The sequence below is a fragment of the Cydia splendana genome, chromosome 7, assembly GCF_910591565.1.
Source record: "Cydia splendana chromosome 7, ilCydSple1.2, whole genome shotgun sequence".
Taxonomy (NCBI): Eukaryota; Metazoa; Arthropoda; class Insecta; order Lepidoptera; family Tortricidae; genus Cydia; species Cydia splendana.
Window position 1 is genome coordinate 2,673,857 of NC_085966.1, and position 20,594 is coordinate 2,694,450.

The 20,594-nt window shown below is 40.4% G+C and overlaps 2 protein-coding genes across 2 annotated transcripts in view; both read left to right on the plus strand.

The window, feature by feature from the left end:
- The window catches only part of LOC134791986 (centaurin-gamma-1A), a 478,516-nt gene that overhangs the window by 301,570 nt on the left and 156,352 nt on the right, over positions 1-20,594 (plus strand). The gene's annotated exons all lie outside the window — the stretch shown is intronic.
- On the plus strand, positions 12,654-16,628 carry LOC134791960 (uncharacterized). Its single transcript, XM_063763054.1, has 2 exons — positions 12,654-13,814; positions 16,393-16,628. The coding sequence occupies exons 1-2, from the start codon at positions 12,846-12,848 to the stop codon at positions 16,408-16,410; spliced, it is 987 nt and encodes a 328-aa protein (XP_063619124.1). The 5' UTR covers positions 12,654-12,845; the 3' UTR covers positions 16,411-16,628.

Sequence of the window (20,594 nt, forward strand, 5' to 3'; positions counted from 1 at the left end):
TCTAAATGCAATGGCGTGCGACAGACAGCGTACGGCGGTTGATGCAGTCCGCTGCACACTGCAATGGTTATTGCAGTCGTAGTCGGGACGCAAATTTATTCCGAGATGCCTTGATAGTGCCAGAGTATGTTTATATGAAGTAAATCATCTTCATTATTATTTTAGCGACACGCTTTCCACCATCGGACGTCCAGTCGTGAGGAGCGTTGGCGTTCACTAATATATCGACATATTTTAATATGGAATCTTACACCAAGGATCGGAACTGGGTTTTCTTCATACAAAAAATACCGGTATTATTACGTTCTTTTTCGTTCTTTGGTTCATTATTTAATTTTTAATGGGACAATTTAATACTACGAAGTTGTTAACTAAATACATGATTCAGTCCTATGCAATGTTATGAGCATAAAATAATTTAAAATATTGGGTTACTTCGGTTTTTACAAAAAACCGGTTCCGAGCCCTGTCTTACACAGATTGCCCTAGACCCATACTAATAAGCAAAGCTTGTACTATAAGTACTCGTCGATATACATACTTATAAACATAAATACATTCTTATATACGTATACATGTATAACATCAATAATCCAGAAACAAATATTAGTGATAAGTTCACAAAAAAAACCGGTCAAGTGCGAGTCGGACTCGCGTTCCAAGGGTTCCGTACATTAAGTCCGACTCACGCTTGACTGCACATTTCTAATAGGTTTTCCTGTCATCTATAGGTAAAGAACTATTTTGTGTATTTTTTTTTCAACATTGTTGAGCCAGTAGTTTCGGAGATAAAGGGGGGGGTGGTCATTTTTTTAAATCAAAATCATAAATCATTTATTTTTCGTGATAAACTTAGCTATTTTCTTAAATAACTTCTAACCTATATATTTGAAAAATTATAAAAAAAATATTAGATTACTTTCTAAAAATAAGCGCTTTCATTTGACATATAACACGATATATGTGTTTATATGTTTGATAAACTTTATTTTTTAATTTTCTCATTTACCCCCCACAAGTGGCCCCATGTTTAAAATTCATTTATTTATGTTACATGTCCGTCTTTGGGTCACTAATTTACATATGTGCACCAAATTTCAACTTTATTGGTCCAGCAGTTTCCGAGAAAATAGGCTGTAACAGACGGACAGACAGACAGACAGAAGCACGAGTGATCCTATAAAAGGGTTCCGTTTTTTCCTTTTGAGGTACGGAACCCTAAAAATGTCCATGTATAGGTATCGAACCCGGGACCTGCTTCGAAGGCCACACTACCGATACCGGCTAGGCCTAATTTATATATGTAGCTAATATTTTATATGACACACATTCTTATATACGAAATCGATCCATGACTCGAGAACCGTCCAAGAATTCCATTAGTCCAGCTTCAGCCACTCTGAGTTAATGTTGTGAAAAACGTCCAATAGGCATTCCTCCGACGGTGGCCAATAAATAGCGGAGCGGACGTGGACCACAGACCACTTACCAGACCACGCATTGTTCGCGTCTAGTAAACTAATTGTTTTTCCAGACTGCTACCTGCGTTTAAGGAGGAAATAAGCCCTTTTATGAATTTAGTCGTCATTAGGAGATGTTTTTCTTCAAGGATAAGCGACTGTCGATCCCAGCTTTTTTCATAGAACTAAATTTTTGGCAACGTTTGTAAATAAGCGAGTACACGTTTTAATTAAACGTGAAGCACAATTTATGAGAGCGACAATGTGATGTGATCGCAAATTGATTTTTGTATATCAGTTGGTTTTAGCCGGTGTTCAAAGCACCTGAAGTGATCTGCTAATTTTCGAATACTACCTTACCTACATTACGTACTGTAGGTGGTTCTTGGCCAAAGGAGAAATATAGTCAGATGGCGCCCTTATCACCGTAAGGTTTAATAACCATTGTAACAATACTAATTCTCACGACGCGCGGGCTCGAATACTTTCTCGCTCGCACAGTACTGCGTCACATCGGCCAGCCACCGAGGAGCACCGAGCGCGCACGACGATCGCCGACCGGACCGAATAAAAGCCGCAGTCCGCGCCGCATCAGAACACTTAGCTAGTGGCAGCCTTAGCGATAGGTACACCTCTGTCCTTTGGCGAGTCACAATGGGTCGGGAGTTCGATAGCCCACTTGCAGTCTTCTCCCAGACTTACCTAGGTCCCTTGGCGATAGGTTCATAGACTGTCCCTTGGTATTTTTACATTGTGAGTTGTCACGCTCAACAATGACAACTACCCACTCTTTTAAAGAAGAAGTTGCATCTACCCTACATTATTTTTCTAAAGTACCCTACGTGTAAAATGGGACTGTACGAAATAAATAAGGAGGCAAACGACGAATCATCTAAAGAAGGTAGTAACAACACAACTTGAAGACAAAGTAGCAACAGAAGAATCCACAGTCACACCAATACAGTTGATGTATGCTATCAGACCAGCTTCACTCCAGGGGGAGGGTTCCGTCGAACACCCTCTCAGGCAGTATTTGTAAGATAGTGCCAACATGGCGAAACTGAAGGAGACATCGTTCTATACAAGTCCTGTCTTGGTACTCTCTCTTCAGACATACGTGTGCCAGAGGGAGAGAATATAACAATCCAGATCCTGGTACTCTCACGGGACGTCATCGAGCACCAGAGGGGGAGAATGTAACAATGCTGGTACTCTCACGGGACGTCATCGAGCACCTGAGGGAGAGAATGTAACAATACTGATCCTGGTACTCTCACGGGACGTCATCGAGCATCAGAGGGAGAGAATGTAACAATACTGATCCTGGTACTCTCACGGGACGTTACCGAGTACCAGAGGGGGAGAATGTAACAATACTAATTCTCACGACGCGCGGGCTCGAATACTTTCTCGCTCGCACAGTACTGCGTCACATCGGCCAGCCACCGAGGAGCACCGAGCGCGCACGACGATCGCCGACCGGACCGAATAAAAGCCGCAGTCCGCGCCGCATCAGATCACTTAGCTAGCGACTGCCTTAGCGATAGGTACACCTCTGTCCTTTGGCTAGTCTCAATGGGTCGGGAGTTCGATAGCCACTTGCAGTCTTCTCCCTGACCTCCTTAGGTTTAGCTAGTGCCTTGGCGATAGGTTCCCGACTGTCCCTTGGCAATTTGCATCGGTAGCAGGCGTGCTCAACCTTGCCGTCTGTTATTCGATATTACGTAGATAGGAAGTAACCAGTTTGTATGAACCCATAAATGTATGCACCTATATGTATAAGTTTTCATAGTCAATAAAAGTATCGTTGACATTGGCGTTTGAGTGAAACTCCCACCTACCCTACACCATTAATTTATACGGACCATCTAAATAGAAGTGATCTGTAACCTAGACCTATTGGCTTGCTTTATGAACTACGAACAACCTTACATCAGAGGTAAAGGAGATGTACGGGTGTTTTGCGTTTCTATTAAGTTCAGTAGACCATGAGAATAGTAAGGGGTTCTAGATTTGATAATAATCATGATTTCCCACACGTATTTTCTGGTGTTTACGTTTCAATATTATTGAATAGAAGTCTTCGGCGTACTTCATTTTATTGATACTCCATTTTATTTAGTAGTTTATTTGACTATTTTTCAGTGCCCCTTTGAATAATACCTATTTAATCAAAGTTTCACAAAAAATTGGAATTGTGTTTTTGACAACTTCGATGAAATTTGCTATTATGGGGGTTTTCTTGGGCGAAAAATCGATCTAGCTAGGTCTTATCTCTGGGAAAACGCGCATTTTTGAGTTTTTATTATTCACCGATATATTCTAAGGTCTATAAAGGAATCAATGAACGTTATAAAAGAAACATTTAATTAGAACTCAATCAAAATTATTTCATTTAAAATTAGAAGCGAAATTTAATTATACTTTTACCTTAATTAACATCCTCGTCCCCTTACAATTTCAATTATACCATTTCTAAAAAAAATAATCTTTTTAAATATTTTTTTGATTAATCTCTTACCTTTTGATCGGCAGCGCCAGGTTCAACATTCTTAATTACTCGAACAATGCATCCTTTGTGAAGAATCCTCGGTTTAATTACTCTGTATCAGTACAATGGCGCTACCCTATCTTATCTTATCTTGTATACGTCGCCGAAAGCAAATCCCACGAAATCCGTGAATAGACGCGGATGGGGCGCAAGTTAGGGGTCCACTGATTAACAGTCCGCCGGACGGTATCCGCCTGTCAGTTAGAACAAAATTTTGACAGTTCCGAACAACTGACAGTCCGATACCGTCCGGCGGACTGTTAATCAGTGGGCCCCTTTAGAAAGAAGAACTACGAGTGTTACAGCAGACGTATTATGGATGGCTTTATCCACGTGATAAAATAACCGTCCCTTTTTAACACCGCGGGGTTGAAAGTGACGGACACCGTTTTATCACGCTGTCACGTCAAGAACGACTATCATATCCGTACAGATTTCTGAAAATTTTGCCAACTAGCAAATACTCCTAATTATTTATTTAAAAGACACTTGCGTGTTCCAGGGTTAGCCAACTAACGCGAAATTAACCGTTTATACAGGATTTAACTGTATTGTATAAACGGTTAACTCCGAGTTAGTTGGCTAACCCTGGAACGCGCTAGTGGCCCTAATTAATCTTTATTGTGATTATATATACGGTAGTGGGGAATAAAAAGAACAAATCGCGGATGAAGAGAGGACAGAAAAATAATGTCCTACCAAAACTGGATTATTTTGTCGAAACTGAAACCGAAGGTTCGGTTTTGCTCTAATTTCGGCCAAAACCGAACTATTTATGTCAAAATCAAAACTTCGGCCGGACACTACCAATAACACAGTTTCGGCATGGACGAACAGTTTGACAGTTTTTTGACCGAAACAGAACCTTCGGTTGAAACATGTTGATATGGCTGACTGGTGTGAATCTCAGACAAGACAGAGATCTATTTACATAATTATCTTCTTCGACCTAGCGTTTTCCCGGCCGAGCGCCATGGTCCGCTTTCCTACTCAATCTTCTCCACTTTGCCCGGTCTTCGGCATTCTCAGGTGTGAGGTTGTTCTCTTCCATGTCCGCGTATTAAAAATTAAAAGAAACTTCAATTTGATCACTCGCTTATGACTTGTGCTGAAACTCGCAGACGTCTCGGCCAGATTCTGACGGACAATAGGAGAATGGGGCCACGGTGTAGACGGCTATTGTCAAAGGGACTTTGGGGACACAGGGGACAGTAGTCGGGACAGATCAGCCCTTGGACCGAGACAAATTAACAGAAAAATCCTGTCAAAGTCAGGCCTAAGTTTATTTAATGATATTCACGATTAAATTTCGTTATTACCTACTAAAAGTGTGTATCAAAATTTTAACTTGGCTTCTTCCTCGTGTGTGTCCCGGCATTTTGCCAAGGCTCAGGGGAGCCTGTGGTCAGCTTGACAACTAATCCCATGATTTGACGTAGGTACTAGTTTTCAAGGAAGCGACTGTCATCTGACCTTCCACCCAGAGGGGAAACTAGGCCTTAATGGGATTAGTCCGGTTTCCTCACAATGTTTACCTTCGCTGAAAAGGAACTGGTAAATATCAAAATATACCTATTTCATTTCCGAAAAACTCATTGGTACGAGCCGGGGTTTGAACCCGCGACCTCCGGCTTGAAAGTCGCACGCCCTTACCGCTAGGCCACCAAGCGCTTTTCAAAATTTTAACTTGGCTGAGATAATTCCAGGCTTTCCTCGTCAATCTGCCACCACATACGTCCGTAACTCAACCCCGTGTTTTCCTCAGCGCGTCGCGCCGTGAATTTTGATGGCGGGTAAAAATTGTATTTCGCCCGTCAGACATTTGCGCTAATGCTACCATATGGAGCCGGGGCAAAGTTTAACACCCTCAATTTTAGCTGGGATTTTTTACGCCCCAAAGTTGCGTTAGTATATATTCAATGGTGCGTCCAGAATTCCAGATCATTCTATAAAACCTTGTCGAGCATTGTACAGATAAAGATAAGATATAGTTTATTATTCAAGTAGGCATATTACAATGCGCTTATGAACGTCAAATAAAGCTAGGCGATCACGTGATGCTTTCCATAGAAAAGGATGCCCCGGAAGCCCCGCCAGCTGCCAAAAATAAATAACTTATGAACTAAATATGTATATCTATGAATAAAACTAAATTAAAACAAAGAACCCTAAATATATCTAAAATCAAACAAGGAATATATATAAAAACTACTGAAAGAGGCCTCCCCGCGCTACCCCCGGCGCAGAGGTGCCCATCAATTTTACTTACCTAATACCCTATACATAAGTAATGTAAATAAACAAAGGCATATAATGTGTCACCTCACATGAAACTTCTTATCAGTAGGTATAGAAAGATCTACTGACTTCCAATTACAGATAGACGCATTAGTCAGTTAATTATAGGGAAAGCGATGGCCCGGCGCTCATTATTTATTGACGCGCGTCAATGTCAATCCGACTGGTGTACGAGTACACTATAAATATGTATATACATATGTATAATTGTATGTATACAGGGACTTATAGAACAGCTGATGGCTACAAGATTAAGGAAATTTACCCTTAGAGAAAATCTCATTGTTTTAAGATATCGACCTGTTATAAGAATCCTGGTTATAAAGTTATCTTAAAAACGAAAAATATATGGGTATTTTAGTAATAGTTTCCAACTTTCTCCTGTATCAAGCTCTAGAAAATAAATCTTTGATTTGATTTACTTGACTACTTATTTCCAAAAGAGTAGGTAGTTCCGATATGTGACATCATTATTTATTTATGCCTCGATCCCGTCTGTCAGTCAGCTCGCGACTGTCTAATGTTTCGGACAAATTTCCCAAGAGCACTAGTTTTTCTAAACTTTGATAGATGAGCTTTGTTTTTCACGTGACAGGGTTATTTTTATTTTGTTGCCGGGTTTAGGTCTCGTGACTCGGAGAGGCAAATTGACCGATAATACGAATCCGTTTTATAGGGTCTGTTTCCGCTATAACAACAAATAATAAAATGAAAAAAAAAAAAAATATTTAAGTGGGGCTCCCATACAACAAACGTGATTTTTTGCCGTTTTTTGCGTACCTAATGGTACGGAACGCTTCGTGCGCGAGTCCGACTCGCACTTAGTCGATTTTTCCAATTGAAATGCCTGACCGATTAAGCAAAATAACAACCTATTTGAACTTGGGCACAGAAAAATACCTTACACACATAAAAAATATTCAACCTGAAAATGTTGCCAATCGCTCCGATACTTTTTTAAATCTATAAATTGTCTCGGAAATGAACGCTTCTCCCCGCAGATAAGAAATACCATCAAAAAGAATTTTCCATTATCTTTTACGCTCTTAGTAACTCGTATTTTTTTTTGTCTGTTTATATGTTTTCTTTTAATTTGCCTCCAGGAAAATGGCCAGTTCCAAGATTGCTTTACGTTGTGTGTAATCTCAATTAAAAATGGGCGAATAATATTCTTGGTGCGTTATTCGTGTTATTTTATTATTCCAGCTATGTGCCCAATTTCTTTATTACGATTATTCTGTTAGCAATGTTAATACAGTAAAATGGGACATAGGTATATAGATATAGGTATATTTTTACAAATCACAAGTGATTTAAATTTAAAAAAATCAGATAAGGAAACTGAATTTTCAACTCACATGGAAACATGGCTACTGTCCGGCTCCGATTTGATTTATTTGTATATATGTTATACATATAGTAGTCTAAAATAACAGACATATTTTTTAGCTGCCCAAACTCGACCTATTGGGAGAAATTGTCCACCAAAGCACAGAATAAATAATAGTACTAGGTACAGAAGACTCACTCTCTAACAAAACGCGTCTGTTACGATCAGCACAGATATGGCCGCTAGGTGGCGACAGCGCCACGCGCGGCTTATGGCTTTCCCCAAAATTGGGGAGGAACGGATGTACTTTTAGCTACCTGTAGCAAAGCGACGAAATCGCGGAGTGAGCCACGCCTGTCCAAAGTACTGAAAAGTGACCTATCTATGGCGGCTTCTCGACCCAACGTTGGCGCAACTGCGCAGCAACGCCATTTTCCACACGTAGCGCTGATTAGACGCTAGTGTGTGGTGGCCCTTACTCCTCATAGATTTATCCTATATATTACCGATTGAATAAAAACACAACATCCAACTGCTTTATTCAAATTTATCACAAACACGCGAATCCGTAAAAGGAACGGTGAAGAAATAAATCAATATGATCCATTATTATTTGAAAGAGACTGATATAGCGGATCCATACAAAAACAGAATGTCAATGTAAATGTTAACATAATTTTCCGGCTGATCTGCGAGGGGCGGAAAACAAAGGGTTCGATCGTTTGGAACCCTTGAAGAGGGTTCCGTATGACATGGAGCGGATACAACCATTTTCGAATTGATTGACGAGTACAATTTGTTTTTTACCTCGGTTTTTCGATGCTTCTTTTACGCACAGGTTAACTGTATTTAAGACTGAATTTTTTGGGTTCCGTACCCAAAGGGTAATAACGGGACCCTATTACTAAGACTCCGCTGTCCGTCTGTCCGTTTGTCTGTCTCCAGGCTGTATCTCATGAACCGTGATAGCTAGACAGTTGAAATTTTCACAGATGATGTATTTCTGTTGCCGCTATAACAACAAATACTAAAAAGTACGGAACCCTAGGTGGGCGAGTCCGACTCGCACTTGTCCGGTATTTTTAACCTATCATGTGTGTGTGATGGTCAAAAATTGTGGGTTCAAACCTCTATAGTACTGTATAGAGCGGCAATAATCGTTCTAGAAAAAATGCAGAGCGATGACTAAATATTCGGTCCGATTTATCGCCCCCGGAAACCCCCATATAGGTAGCAAATTTAATCGAAATCGTTAGAACCGTTTCTGAGATTCTCGAAATATATATTACTAGTATAGAAATAAACAAGAATTGCTCGTTTTAAGGTATAAGATAAAGTTGGTATCACCATCTCTATACAGATACGCTTCAAAAGTGAATTGTAAGGCAAATCGCGTAATGTAGACAAGCTTGCTCGATGCCATCTATCATGCGAGGGTTTCTATTTACCGGCCTAGGTAAATAATGTGCCCTTTCGTAACAAAGATTCATTGTTGGACACCTTCAAGAAATGTTAGGTTTATTATCCTTTGGAAAGGTGCTCGTGTGAGGATTAATACAGGAGTGAGTTTTTAGGGTTCCGTACCCAAAGGGTAAAACGGGACCCTATTAGGGTTCCGTACCCAAAGGGTAAAACGGGACCCTATTACTAAGACTCCGCTGTCCGTCCGTCCGTCCGTCCGTCCGTCTGTCTGTCACCAGGCTGTATCTCACGAACCGTGATAGCTAGACAGTTGAAATTTTCACAGATGATGTATTTCTGTTGCCGCTATAACAACAAATACTAAAAACAGAATAAAATAAAGATTTAAGTGGGGCTCCCATACAACAAACGTGATTTTTGACCGAAGTTAAGCAACGTCGGGCGGGGTCAGTACTTGGATGGGTGACCGTTTTTATAGATAATGATACGGAACCCTTCGTTTGCGAGTCCGACTCGCACTTGGCCGGTTTTTTAAGGGACTTGTGGGTGATTGAACTGATTGATTATTAGATTTACTTTGAAATTGAAAGTGTTAATGTGAGTCTTTATCATTTTATAAGTAAAGATACTCGTACAGATTAGATATGAGCGCCGATAGGCATTTAGCCGGCGGCGGCGCGCCGGTCAATATCGGTCGGCGGCGGCGGCGAATCGGCGGCGTGGCCTTGAAACACCTTTGATTAATGAAAAAAGAATTCAAACCAAAATTTTACCGAATTTACACGTTTTTGCTGTAAGAAAGTTATAAAATAAGTGCATTTTTCAATTGCAAGCAAAATTTATTGAATAAAGGTACGAAAAAAGTTTTATATAGTATAAACGGTATCGAGCGGCATCAGAGGCGGTCTTAATCATGGTCTAATAAAACATGGTCTTCCATTCCCAGAGTGACACGGGCCTACGTCACAATAACATTGCCACTTTATTTCAACATAACATGTTACATGGGTACATTATACCTATGGTTAATAAGTTAAAATATTTCTTTATAATTTTATAATTTTCATTTATATGTATTTTAGCTTAAATTTTACAATAACACGTCATTTTTAATTACTCGTTAGCAATATCTTCCGATTCACGAAAGAAATTTCAGACTTTCGGGTAATTCTGTTTATACTACTGGCAACACAGGATAGCGCTGTGCACATTTGACAATTCGGATCTAGATAACTTCATGCCCTGACCGTCATCCTTGTCGAACGCGTGTTAATTGTTATTTCCTTCTCGCTCAGTGTCAGCAGTCGCAGTGTTTTCCAAACTTTTCACGTCGTAAGCTTGGTAATTAATATGTAACTGTGAATTAGTTTTTTAAACGTTTGTCTTGTATAGATAAATAAAGTTTAATTTAATACATTAGATTTGTTTTATTTTACTATGTTTCTACATGAATAACTTAAAATTAATGCCGTTAAAATAATTTTCACCGTTGGTTAAAATTCTCCCACATTTCAAAGTTTGAGAACCTGTAAACAGCATGATGACGTCATCAGGCGCGTGTCAGTTAGGTCATACGCGAATCTCGGAATGGAGTACCAGGCGGAGTATATTATTATACCATGGTCTTAATCTTGGCCAGGCCCTGGCCGGAAGATCTTTGCGAGGCCCTTATCTATTGTGCTAAGTAAAAAGTAGCGGATTGACTGTATCAGGGAAACATCTGGTCGACTGTCCAAAGAGCCGAAGTGAGGAAAATCAAGCTACGTTATTAACCAATATCGACCCAACAAACCAGTTTATGTCAAAAACCGAAGACCACCCTAACACCGAAGACCAGATTCCGACGCCTTCCCATCCGAGGCCAGAGGCTGAGCTGCAGGTAAGCATACAGCTTAGAATCGAACGCCAAGTGTGAGCTTGGCTGACGGCCGAATGCGCGGAGTGCCGATTACGGCGCGCTTCTGTGCGAGGCCGAAGGCCAAGCTGCAAGAGGGCAGAGCTTGGAATTGGTCCAGTGTAAGCAAGACCGAAGGCCGATAAAGACCGTGGCCATAGTGTTAAAGACCTCTGGGGCTCTCCTGTAGGTGCATTCGTGCGAGGCCAATGGCCGTGCTGCAGTGGAGCTAAGATTGGAGAAGAACCAAGCATTTTAAAAGCGAGGCCAAAAGTTACGCTCCAAACAGGGCCGAAAACTTGGAGGTTCAGATAGCGGCTTACTTCTATGCGAGCGATGCGATGCCAAAGATTGGTCTGCGAGAGAGCAAAGCTTGAAATTTGAACAATGGCCAAGCTTAAAATGAGACCTGATTCCGTTTCCGATGCCTTCCGTGCAAAGCCAACGGCCGGACCTTTGGGCGTGAAAACGCTTAATATCTGAAATTAACCCCCTTTTACACCTTTTTAAGACATTTAAACCATGCTTGCAATAATTGAATTCGCGGTGAATGACGGATGAGCTAGCCAGCTGGCAAAATTAGTCATTTCGTTGCTCTAACACTAGTAGCGCGGTTACCAAACAGAAAAGTTTGAATTTACCATCGATGTTTTAGAATTATATGGACCTAAAATACCTTTTGAATGTCTATAAGCTATTCAGACTGGCGCCGTTAAAGATCTAAACTAGATAAAATATATATTATCTGATTCTGAACGTAGTAGTATCTAACAAGGTCACGCCGATGCCACGCCGATACCGCAGCGTCGGCGGCGGCGGCGCGTAAATTTTGTCGGCGGCGGCGGCGCGCCGGCGCGGCGCTCATATCTAGTACAGATACACAAAATGAAAATAAACAAAACGTATCTTATAGAACTAGAAACTTAAACTTGATCTGAAAAATAAGAGCATCTATAAAGGTACCTATTTTAGTTTTTGGCACTTATAATCGTATTGTACCACCGCTATCAGATATATCAGAGCGGCCATAGTGGTCAAAATTATCTAAACATGCACTTTAACATCTTGATAATAGAGACTTTGGTAAAATATTTGTTAACTCTTGGTCGCTCCGATATATCTGATAGTAACATTCTAAACTTTCGCGTTTTGTACACATATTAAATCATTAGCCAATATTATAATCAGATTAACCGATACTCTATTTTGAACTCCTTCTGCTTTTAATATTAGCACAGAATAAATAATAGTACTAGGTACAGAAGACTCAATCTCTAACAAAACGCATCTGTTACGATCAGGACAGATATGGCCGCTAGGTGGCGACAGCGCCACGCGCGGCTTATGGCTAGCCACCAAAATTGGCGTGGAACGGATGTACTTTTAGCTACCTGTAGCAAAGCGACGAAATCGCGGAGTGAGCCACGCCTGCTGAAACTACAATATTTTCTTTCTGCACATTTTGCCAGCCCTAAGTTCTCGTAAACTGCCGTAACTGCTAACAGATTGAACAGACCGTGAGTATAAACAAAGGCCTCAGGGCTGTCCATCACCGGTCGCTACGGAAAACCAATTTATGCTGCTTGTTTCGGTGCTTTATGAAAGGCATGTTGATGAGTTTCGGGAATTAAATACTGATAGTACTGAAGTAATAAATCGAACGAATAACTCCCGGCATTGATATTTTACATAATTCTTGTAGGTATCCCGATAATCACAATAATGTGGGTAGGCTAAGCAATAGATGAATAAAGTAGTCTATGCTCGGTAATGGTCGTTTGTATATCTCCTGACATGGCGCAGTCGGTTTTTATGGTTAAAAGTGATTAATTTCGTGATTGTGACTACTTTAATTATCAAGTGCAAAAAATAAACTGTGAGTGATTTGCGATGGAGTCGACACTTAAACCTCCGTCTCCGTTTTGTTTTGAGAACGATATCGCGAGTGTAACTACGGGCAATCTCAGCAGACAATGGTCAAAATGGCGGAAGGCCTTTGAAACATATTCAAAAGCATGTGAAATCGGGAAAAAGACCGAGGATGTACAACTTAGCATATTATTGCATGTTATCGGTGAACAGTGCAGAGAAGTATATGACCAATTCACGGAGACGTTTGCAACAACGAAGGCCCTTTTAGACAGATTTGATAAATATTTTTTGCCTACGAAGAACTTAACAATGGAGCGACACAAGTTTTTTATGCGTAATCAATTGGAAGGTGAAACGACTGAGCAATATACGTTTGAGCTAAAAAGATTGGCAAAAACTTGTGAGTTTGGAGATTTGAACGACGACCTCATTAAAGATAGGTTGATATGTGGTCTCACTGAGGATGCTTTGAGAGAGCGGTTGCTACGCGAATGTGACCTCACGCTGACTAAAGCGATGGATATTAGTAGGATAGCGGAAATGTCACGAGCACAAGCGAACCACATTAAGCCGGAAAAAGGAGTTGACAGTCATATTCACGAGGTCACCGAGCAAGAGGGAGAAGAAAGAGTATGTGAGGTACACTTTAGGCGCCGGACGGCGCCACCTGGACGCCGCGGGCCGCCTGCGCCGCCCGCCGTGTGCCGTTGCGGGGCCCGCGCCGCCGCCAGTCAGTCTCGCGCGCGCGCCGCGCCGCCGTCGTCAACGGCGTCAGCCATCCGTGGTAGCAGCGACGGAATGTCACCTTCACCGCGTCAGAATGGACAATTTAGCAGGAAAAATAACAAGAAATGCGACTATTGTGGTCGGGTGCATGATAGATTTAAATGTCCGGCGTACGGCCAGCGATGTACTCGATGCAATAAGGCAAATCATTTTGCTAGGATGTGCCGTGTGTATATGGTACAGGAGAACTCCACTGATCAGGTGAGTCGTAGTTAAAAAGAAACTTGACGAGATGTTACAGCAAGGGGTCATCGCCAAAGTCGAAGGACCCACTGACTGGGTTAATAGTATGACGGTCGTAAAGAAGGCAAATGGTGATCTCCGTATTTGTTTGGATCCGCGCGATCTTAATAAAGCCATCCGAAGGGAGCATTTTAAGTTACCGACGTTAAACGAAATAACCGCGAATTTGGCGGGTGCCAAATACTTTAGTACATTAGATGCGAAACAGTCGTTCTGGCAAGTGAAGTTGAGTGACGATTCAACGGATTTATGTACTTTTAATTCCGTGTTCGGTAGGTATAAATTCCTAAGAATGCCGTTTGGGATTTCATCGGCGTCGGAAATATTTCATAAGAGGCTACGAGCAATTTGATGACATTGAGGGGACTATCTTATTTATAGATGATTTACTCGTTTATGGCGAAACAAAGGAGATACACGATAAGCGTTTGCGTCAAGTTATGAACAGGTGCAGGCAAATTAATATTAAACTCAATAAGGAAAAATGTAAAATAGGGTTGTCGGAATTGAAATACTTGGGACATATTATATCGGAACATGGAATTTTGCCGGATAGTTCACACACACTTGCGATCAGAAATATGCCTAGACCACAGAATGTGAAAGATTTAGAAAGGTTTTTAGGTCTGGTCACGTACGTAGGTAGCTTTATTCCGAACCTCTCAGATAAATCACATTTGCTTAGGGAATTGTTAAAGAAAAATATTGCATGGCACTGGGACGATCGCCATGACAAATGTTTTGATGACCTTAAAAAGTGTCTGATTAGTCCACCGGTACTGCAGTACTACAGTTTAGATCGGGAGGTGACATTGTCTGTTGATTCGTCTAAAAACGGTCTTGGTGCTTGCTTATTGCAAAATAACTTGCCGGTGTGCTATGCGTCACGTTCGTTAACAAAAGCAGAACAAGCATATGCACAAATCGAGAAAGAACTGTTAGCTTGTGTCTTCGCATGTGAGAAGTTTTATACTTACATTTACGGACGAGGCGATGTGACAATTGAAACTGACCATAAGCCACTAATTAGCATCATAAATAAGCCAATAGCAAGTGCGCCGGCCAGATTGCAAAGGATGTTGTTGAGGTTGCAACCTTATACTTTTACACTAGTGTATAAGCCAGGTAAGTATTTATACGTAGCGGACACATTGTCGCGCGCCGTTGCGCCAGCGCCAGCGGTGCCAGAGGAACCGCGGGACCACTTGGACGCGCAAGCGCAGGTATGTGCGGTAGCGGTTAGCAACCCACTAACTGATTCGCATTTTTTGAAATTGCAGAAATCGTACAGTACGGATAGCGAAATGCAACTCCTAAAAAAGATAATTAGAAAAGGTTGGCCTGTACACAAATCTCAAGTAGATGATATTATCAAACCTTACTGGAACTGCAGGGATGAGCTAACGGTAGCTTACGATATGGTATGGAAAGGTGAACAAATAATAATACCAAAGTGTTTGCGTCGAGAGATGTTGCAAAAAATACATATAGGCCATTTAGGGTCTGAAAAGTGCAAATTAAGAGCTAAGGAAATAATGTATTGGCCGAACATGAATTCTCAGATTACAGATATGATCTCCCATTGTCAACCCTGCCTTATGCATAGAAAAGAGAACAGTAAACAACCTTTGACACCGCATAATGTTCCGTCGCGTCCTTGGTCAAAGGTCGGCACTGATATTTTTCATTACGGGATAGAATCGTATCTTTGCATTATTGATTATTTTAGCAAGTATGTGGAGGTTATAAAATTAGGGTCCCTCACGTCGGGGCATGTGATTAATAATTTAAAAAATATTTTTTGTAGGGAGGGAATACCAGATATCGTGTTCTCAGACAATGGGCCGGAGTTTTCGTCGGTATTGTTTCAAAACTTTAGTAAAGAGTGGGGCTTTGAGCATCATACGTCATCACCTAGATATGCTCAATCGAATGGACAAGTGGAGCGTGCCATTCAGACAATAAAGTCAATATTACGTAAAACCGCAGAAGATTCTTCGGACTTTAGACTGGCTCTGTTAGGTTATTTAAATACACCCATTAGTGACAAGTTACCATCTCCGGCAGAAATCCTAAAAAATAGGAAGTTGCGTAGTCCTTTGCCTTGCTTGCCGGACCGATTGTTACCTAAACCCGTAAATAACAGGAAAATTCGACGAGAATTGCAAGACCGTCAAGTTTCGCAAAAAATATATTTTGATAGGGGAAGTAAAAACCTTACACCGCTAGAACCTGGCTCGTTAGTTAAAGTTCGTAATAGTGGCAGGTGGTGTGACGGTAAAATCATAGCATTGGTAGGCCCTAGATCGTATTCAGTCAAACTTCAGACGGGCAGAATAATACGACGAAACCGCAGACAACTCATATTAGACTCCACGCGGCGCCGCGATTCACCCGTCGACCACTTTCCGTATGATGATATAGTAGCAGGGGACACCGGGGCAAACCGAGTGCGCGGCTCCAGTACCACAGGTAGTTTCCAACGTACTCGTCCAGCATTGCAGACAACTGATTACTTTGTTTCTCGCTTTGGCAGGACAGTGAGGCCTCCTGATCGGTGGGGATACTCGGCACCTGGTGTACCGCAAGTGAATAATAATAACAATGATAATCGATTCTAGTGTAAACAAATGATCAGATGATGTTGTTGTTGAATTTAAAAGTAATTAACGTTTTGAGTTGATTTTGCATTGTCTTACGGATTTGGTCTTTGAACAAAATATGCATGCATAAACTTACACAATAGGTACATACTTGTAATACCTAAGCTAAAACCTATTTAGTTTTTTTTTACAATTTTAATATTATGTGACACCATAGCATGCGGGTGAACATGTTCATGTTAGATAAAAATAATAAAATTATTATGAGTATCTTACCAATTAATTATGTTAAGCATAATTATTGAAGCCAATTTTACTTAAGTATTCAATCAAATAAACTATTCGTATTATATAATTTTAATACCAATAAAATACAATGGAATGTTGAAATAAAATTTAAGGAAAGAGGATGAGTAAATATGTACTTATTATCTTATACAATTCAATTTCTTTTGTAACAGGGGGGTTGTAGGTATCCCGATAATCACAATAATGTGGGTAGGCTAAGCAATAGATGAATAAAGTAGTCTATGCTCGGTAATGGTCGTTTGTATATCTCCTGACAATTCTTTATTGTAGGTATTTTAATGTTTATCGTGGGTTATTTCTATAGCCAAAACGCACCAGTGCCACTAATTAATTAAATATCGACTCTTGTTATCGATATCGAGAGCAAGCAATTTCAAAATCATATTAAAAAATGTGACTCATCATAAAAGTAAACAGTGTTAAGGTTTTGAAACGTTTGGTAATTTTCAATATTAAAAGTGCTTCAAATCAAATCAGTGTTAGGTCAAAAAAATAATTTTTGATGCAAGTTTTTATACATTTCTTTCAACAAAACCAAACACAATTAGGTTGCTTTGTTTTATCAGAGTTCCTATGGCCACCTCTTGTGTCCATCATCAGATCAGCACGACCGTATCACAATATTGCATTCTAAGTGTCACCCAACTTACTTATGTAGGTACGGTACAGTCACCATCATTTATATTGGCGCGCCCGAGGTGTTCATAAACATCTGAACAAGTAATCTAGCACCTTGACAATAGAGGCGTGTTCAGATATTTGTGACCACCTTGGCCGCTCCGATATAGGTATCTGATGGCGACTGTACAGTCACCTACAATAATATGTTACTCTTCGAAGGCCGCAAAAATATCTGACACGATCTTATTTGTACAGCCATTAGAGCGTGTCACATATTTTTGCGGTCTTCGAAGAGTAACATATTATCGCAGGTGACTGTCCATATGTAAAGTTTTAGTTCAATCGAATAATGGGCAGCGGGTCTAATTTTCTTGCAAGATTTGACCCGGACATACATACATACAAATTAAGGCTTGTAAAAAGTATCAATGTTCATCACAACACCTTATAAAACAAGGTCCCCCGTCGCGTCTGTCTGTGTGTTTGTATGTTCGCGATAAACTCAAAAACTACTGAACGTATTTTCATGCGGTATTCACCTATCAATAGAGTGATCCTTGAGGAAGGTTTACTTACTTAATTCGCTGGCTCAGCGACCCGAAGTGGATTTTGGACACGACGCTAGATTTCGCCATTCGTTCCTGTCCAGTGCGATCTGACACCATTCAAGATTTTGAGGAAGGTTTAGATGTAATTTGTTAACTCGTGCGAAGCCGGGGCGGGTCGCTAGTAATATATTATTGATCGTCAAATATCTCAACGGTTAAGAATAAACTCAATCAAACTCTGCTCATTCGTAAAAGTAAACCTTGCTTGTATAAGTGCACTTTAACGGTTTCAGTTATTTCCCCCGAGCCCCGAGAAAGGTATAAATATGGGTAAATAAGTTAGTTGATCGGGTCGGCGGTTGTTTCTTGTGAGATAATGAGATTGAGGGGCATTGGTATAGGTTGCGTTTTAAGGGGCCCACTGAACAGTCCGCCGGATGGTATCTGCCTGTCAGTTGTTCGGAACTGTCAACTTTTTGTTCTAACTAACAGGCCGATTCCGTCCAACGGACTGTTAATCAGTGGGCCCCTTTAGGAATGGGAGGAATGGTGGATGAATAGAATTACAGGCCATATATTTAAATCATATTGGAATCATACCAGTTAGCTGTCATTCACGCGTTCATTTCGCTCTGGCCATGCCGTTAGTACATCAGCGCGAGCGAAACGCCCGCGCGATAGACAACTAACTGATATGATTCAAAATTCCAATACCTATTCAAATATGATTCAAATATCGTTTTGATGGCGCAAGTTCGAATTGGCCTGTAAGCCATTGAAGGTAAGAAGTTTAAATATTGTAGAGTTCTCCTAAGGAATTGTAAAATTCAGCCCCATGGTTGTGAAAAGGGGGTTGATATTTTTTACCGTTTTCTTCGCGAACGAAATCACAGGCTTCCCGTCCTAGTCGCCTACACCTCCGACATTTCGAACGCTACATTACAGCGAACGAGGAAATCTATTAAAATGCAACAACGCACTTACAACACCCCAGTGTTGCAGGTTCATGGGCTACGCACGCTAATCGACGAATCGTCTGCTCATTTGCCTCATGCCTCATCATCATCATTCTCTTGCCCTTGTCCCATTCACTTGCCCTTGTTCCATTCACTTGGGGTCGGCGCAGCATGTCTTTCTCTTCCACATCTCTCTGTCGCCTGTCATCTCATCATTCACTTGCGTTCGTTTCATATCATCTTTTACACAGTCCATCTACCTTTTCCTCGGTTTTCCTTTCCTCGTACTTCCCTCCACATTCACTCGTAATACCTTTCTCGTCACATGCTTCATATATGACAAAAATAATAAAAAAATGACCTATTGAAAAATATACTCGGTTTAAGTGTGACGAAATTCTTCTCTAATAAACGAACAATATTTCCCCATACTCATGACATGACAGACTAATGAAAAACCGGATTTTCTCCATATTTACCTTTTCCACCCTGGGGAAATAAGTGAACCGGTTAAGTGCACTTATACAATTTGTACATTGTAGGCCCGATCCGGAACGGCGTCTGATTTCATTAACGCTTCGCGAAGATTGCTGGATTCGTTATTGGAGTTCTTTGAAAGAGATATAATTTTGTATTTAACGAAGATTTTTTTTAGGTTTTTTGTATATATGCGAGTATTTGCTTTACTTAAAATGTACTAAGCCTCAGAACGATTCGGGCGCTTATATTTTTTTTACCGTTGATTGTTTACTTACGGATTAATTAATTGAAACTTTTTTTTTTATTAGTGTTGATAATTAAATATACTATTTATTTAAGCGTTGATATTTACCCACGTTTGCGAAATTTTATTTACATAATTGTTGTAAAAATATACATACTCATTTTAATACCAAATACTGCCTGGCAAACTGTTTTTCTATGTAAATGTATTCTTATAAAAATAGTCTATTTTGCTCGGATTTTACAACAAGACAGCAATTTCTCCAATAACAATTCTACTAGGCATTCAGTGAAATATTTTAATTAATCCGTTGCAATGTTCAATGTACATCACGGCCGACAGTCCGTGTCCTATGACTCGGAAGATCGTCAACTTCAATGGCGCGTGCTAGTCAAGCACCATTACTTACTTGGAGATTACACATTCCAGACATTATTAGAAGATATATTTAACAATTAGAAAGTTTATTGGCTAGTTTCAATGAAGAGGTTTAAAGAAACATAATAATAATATTGTGATAAATGTTCCGTGGCACTTCAATGTACGTCACGGCCGACCCATCCATACCAAAAATGACAGCCTTCGCTATTTTGACACGATAAAGTATATTCAAAAAATTTCAAGAAAATTGTTAAAAAATGTACCTACTTGAAGAATTTTCTTAAAAATTATACCCACAAGTTAGTACCTAAAGCGTTCCATTGTAGTCATAAATGCCTTACATTTTCGCTTTTCAAATACCTTACAGGCAGACAGGCGGGCTCAACCGCCTTTGTATAGTATAACGTTTTGTACCTGTCTGTTAGCTTGACAGTTTTATAGTTTAGGCACAGAATAACTAATAGTACTACCGTACAGAAAGGACACTTCCTACAAAACCGAAGTTTGACAGCGATTCAGGGTTGAATCATGATATCCCTTTCTAACTTATGGCACTATCCCTTTCGACTATTTAGGGTTGTCAAAGTTCAAGTAAT

Coding starts and splice junctions, on each gene's coding strand:
- LOC134791960 (XM_063763054.1), top strand. CDS start 12,846: ATGGAGTCGACACTTAAACCTCCGTCTCCGTTTTGTTTTGAGAACGAT.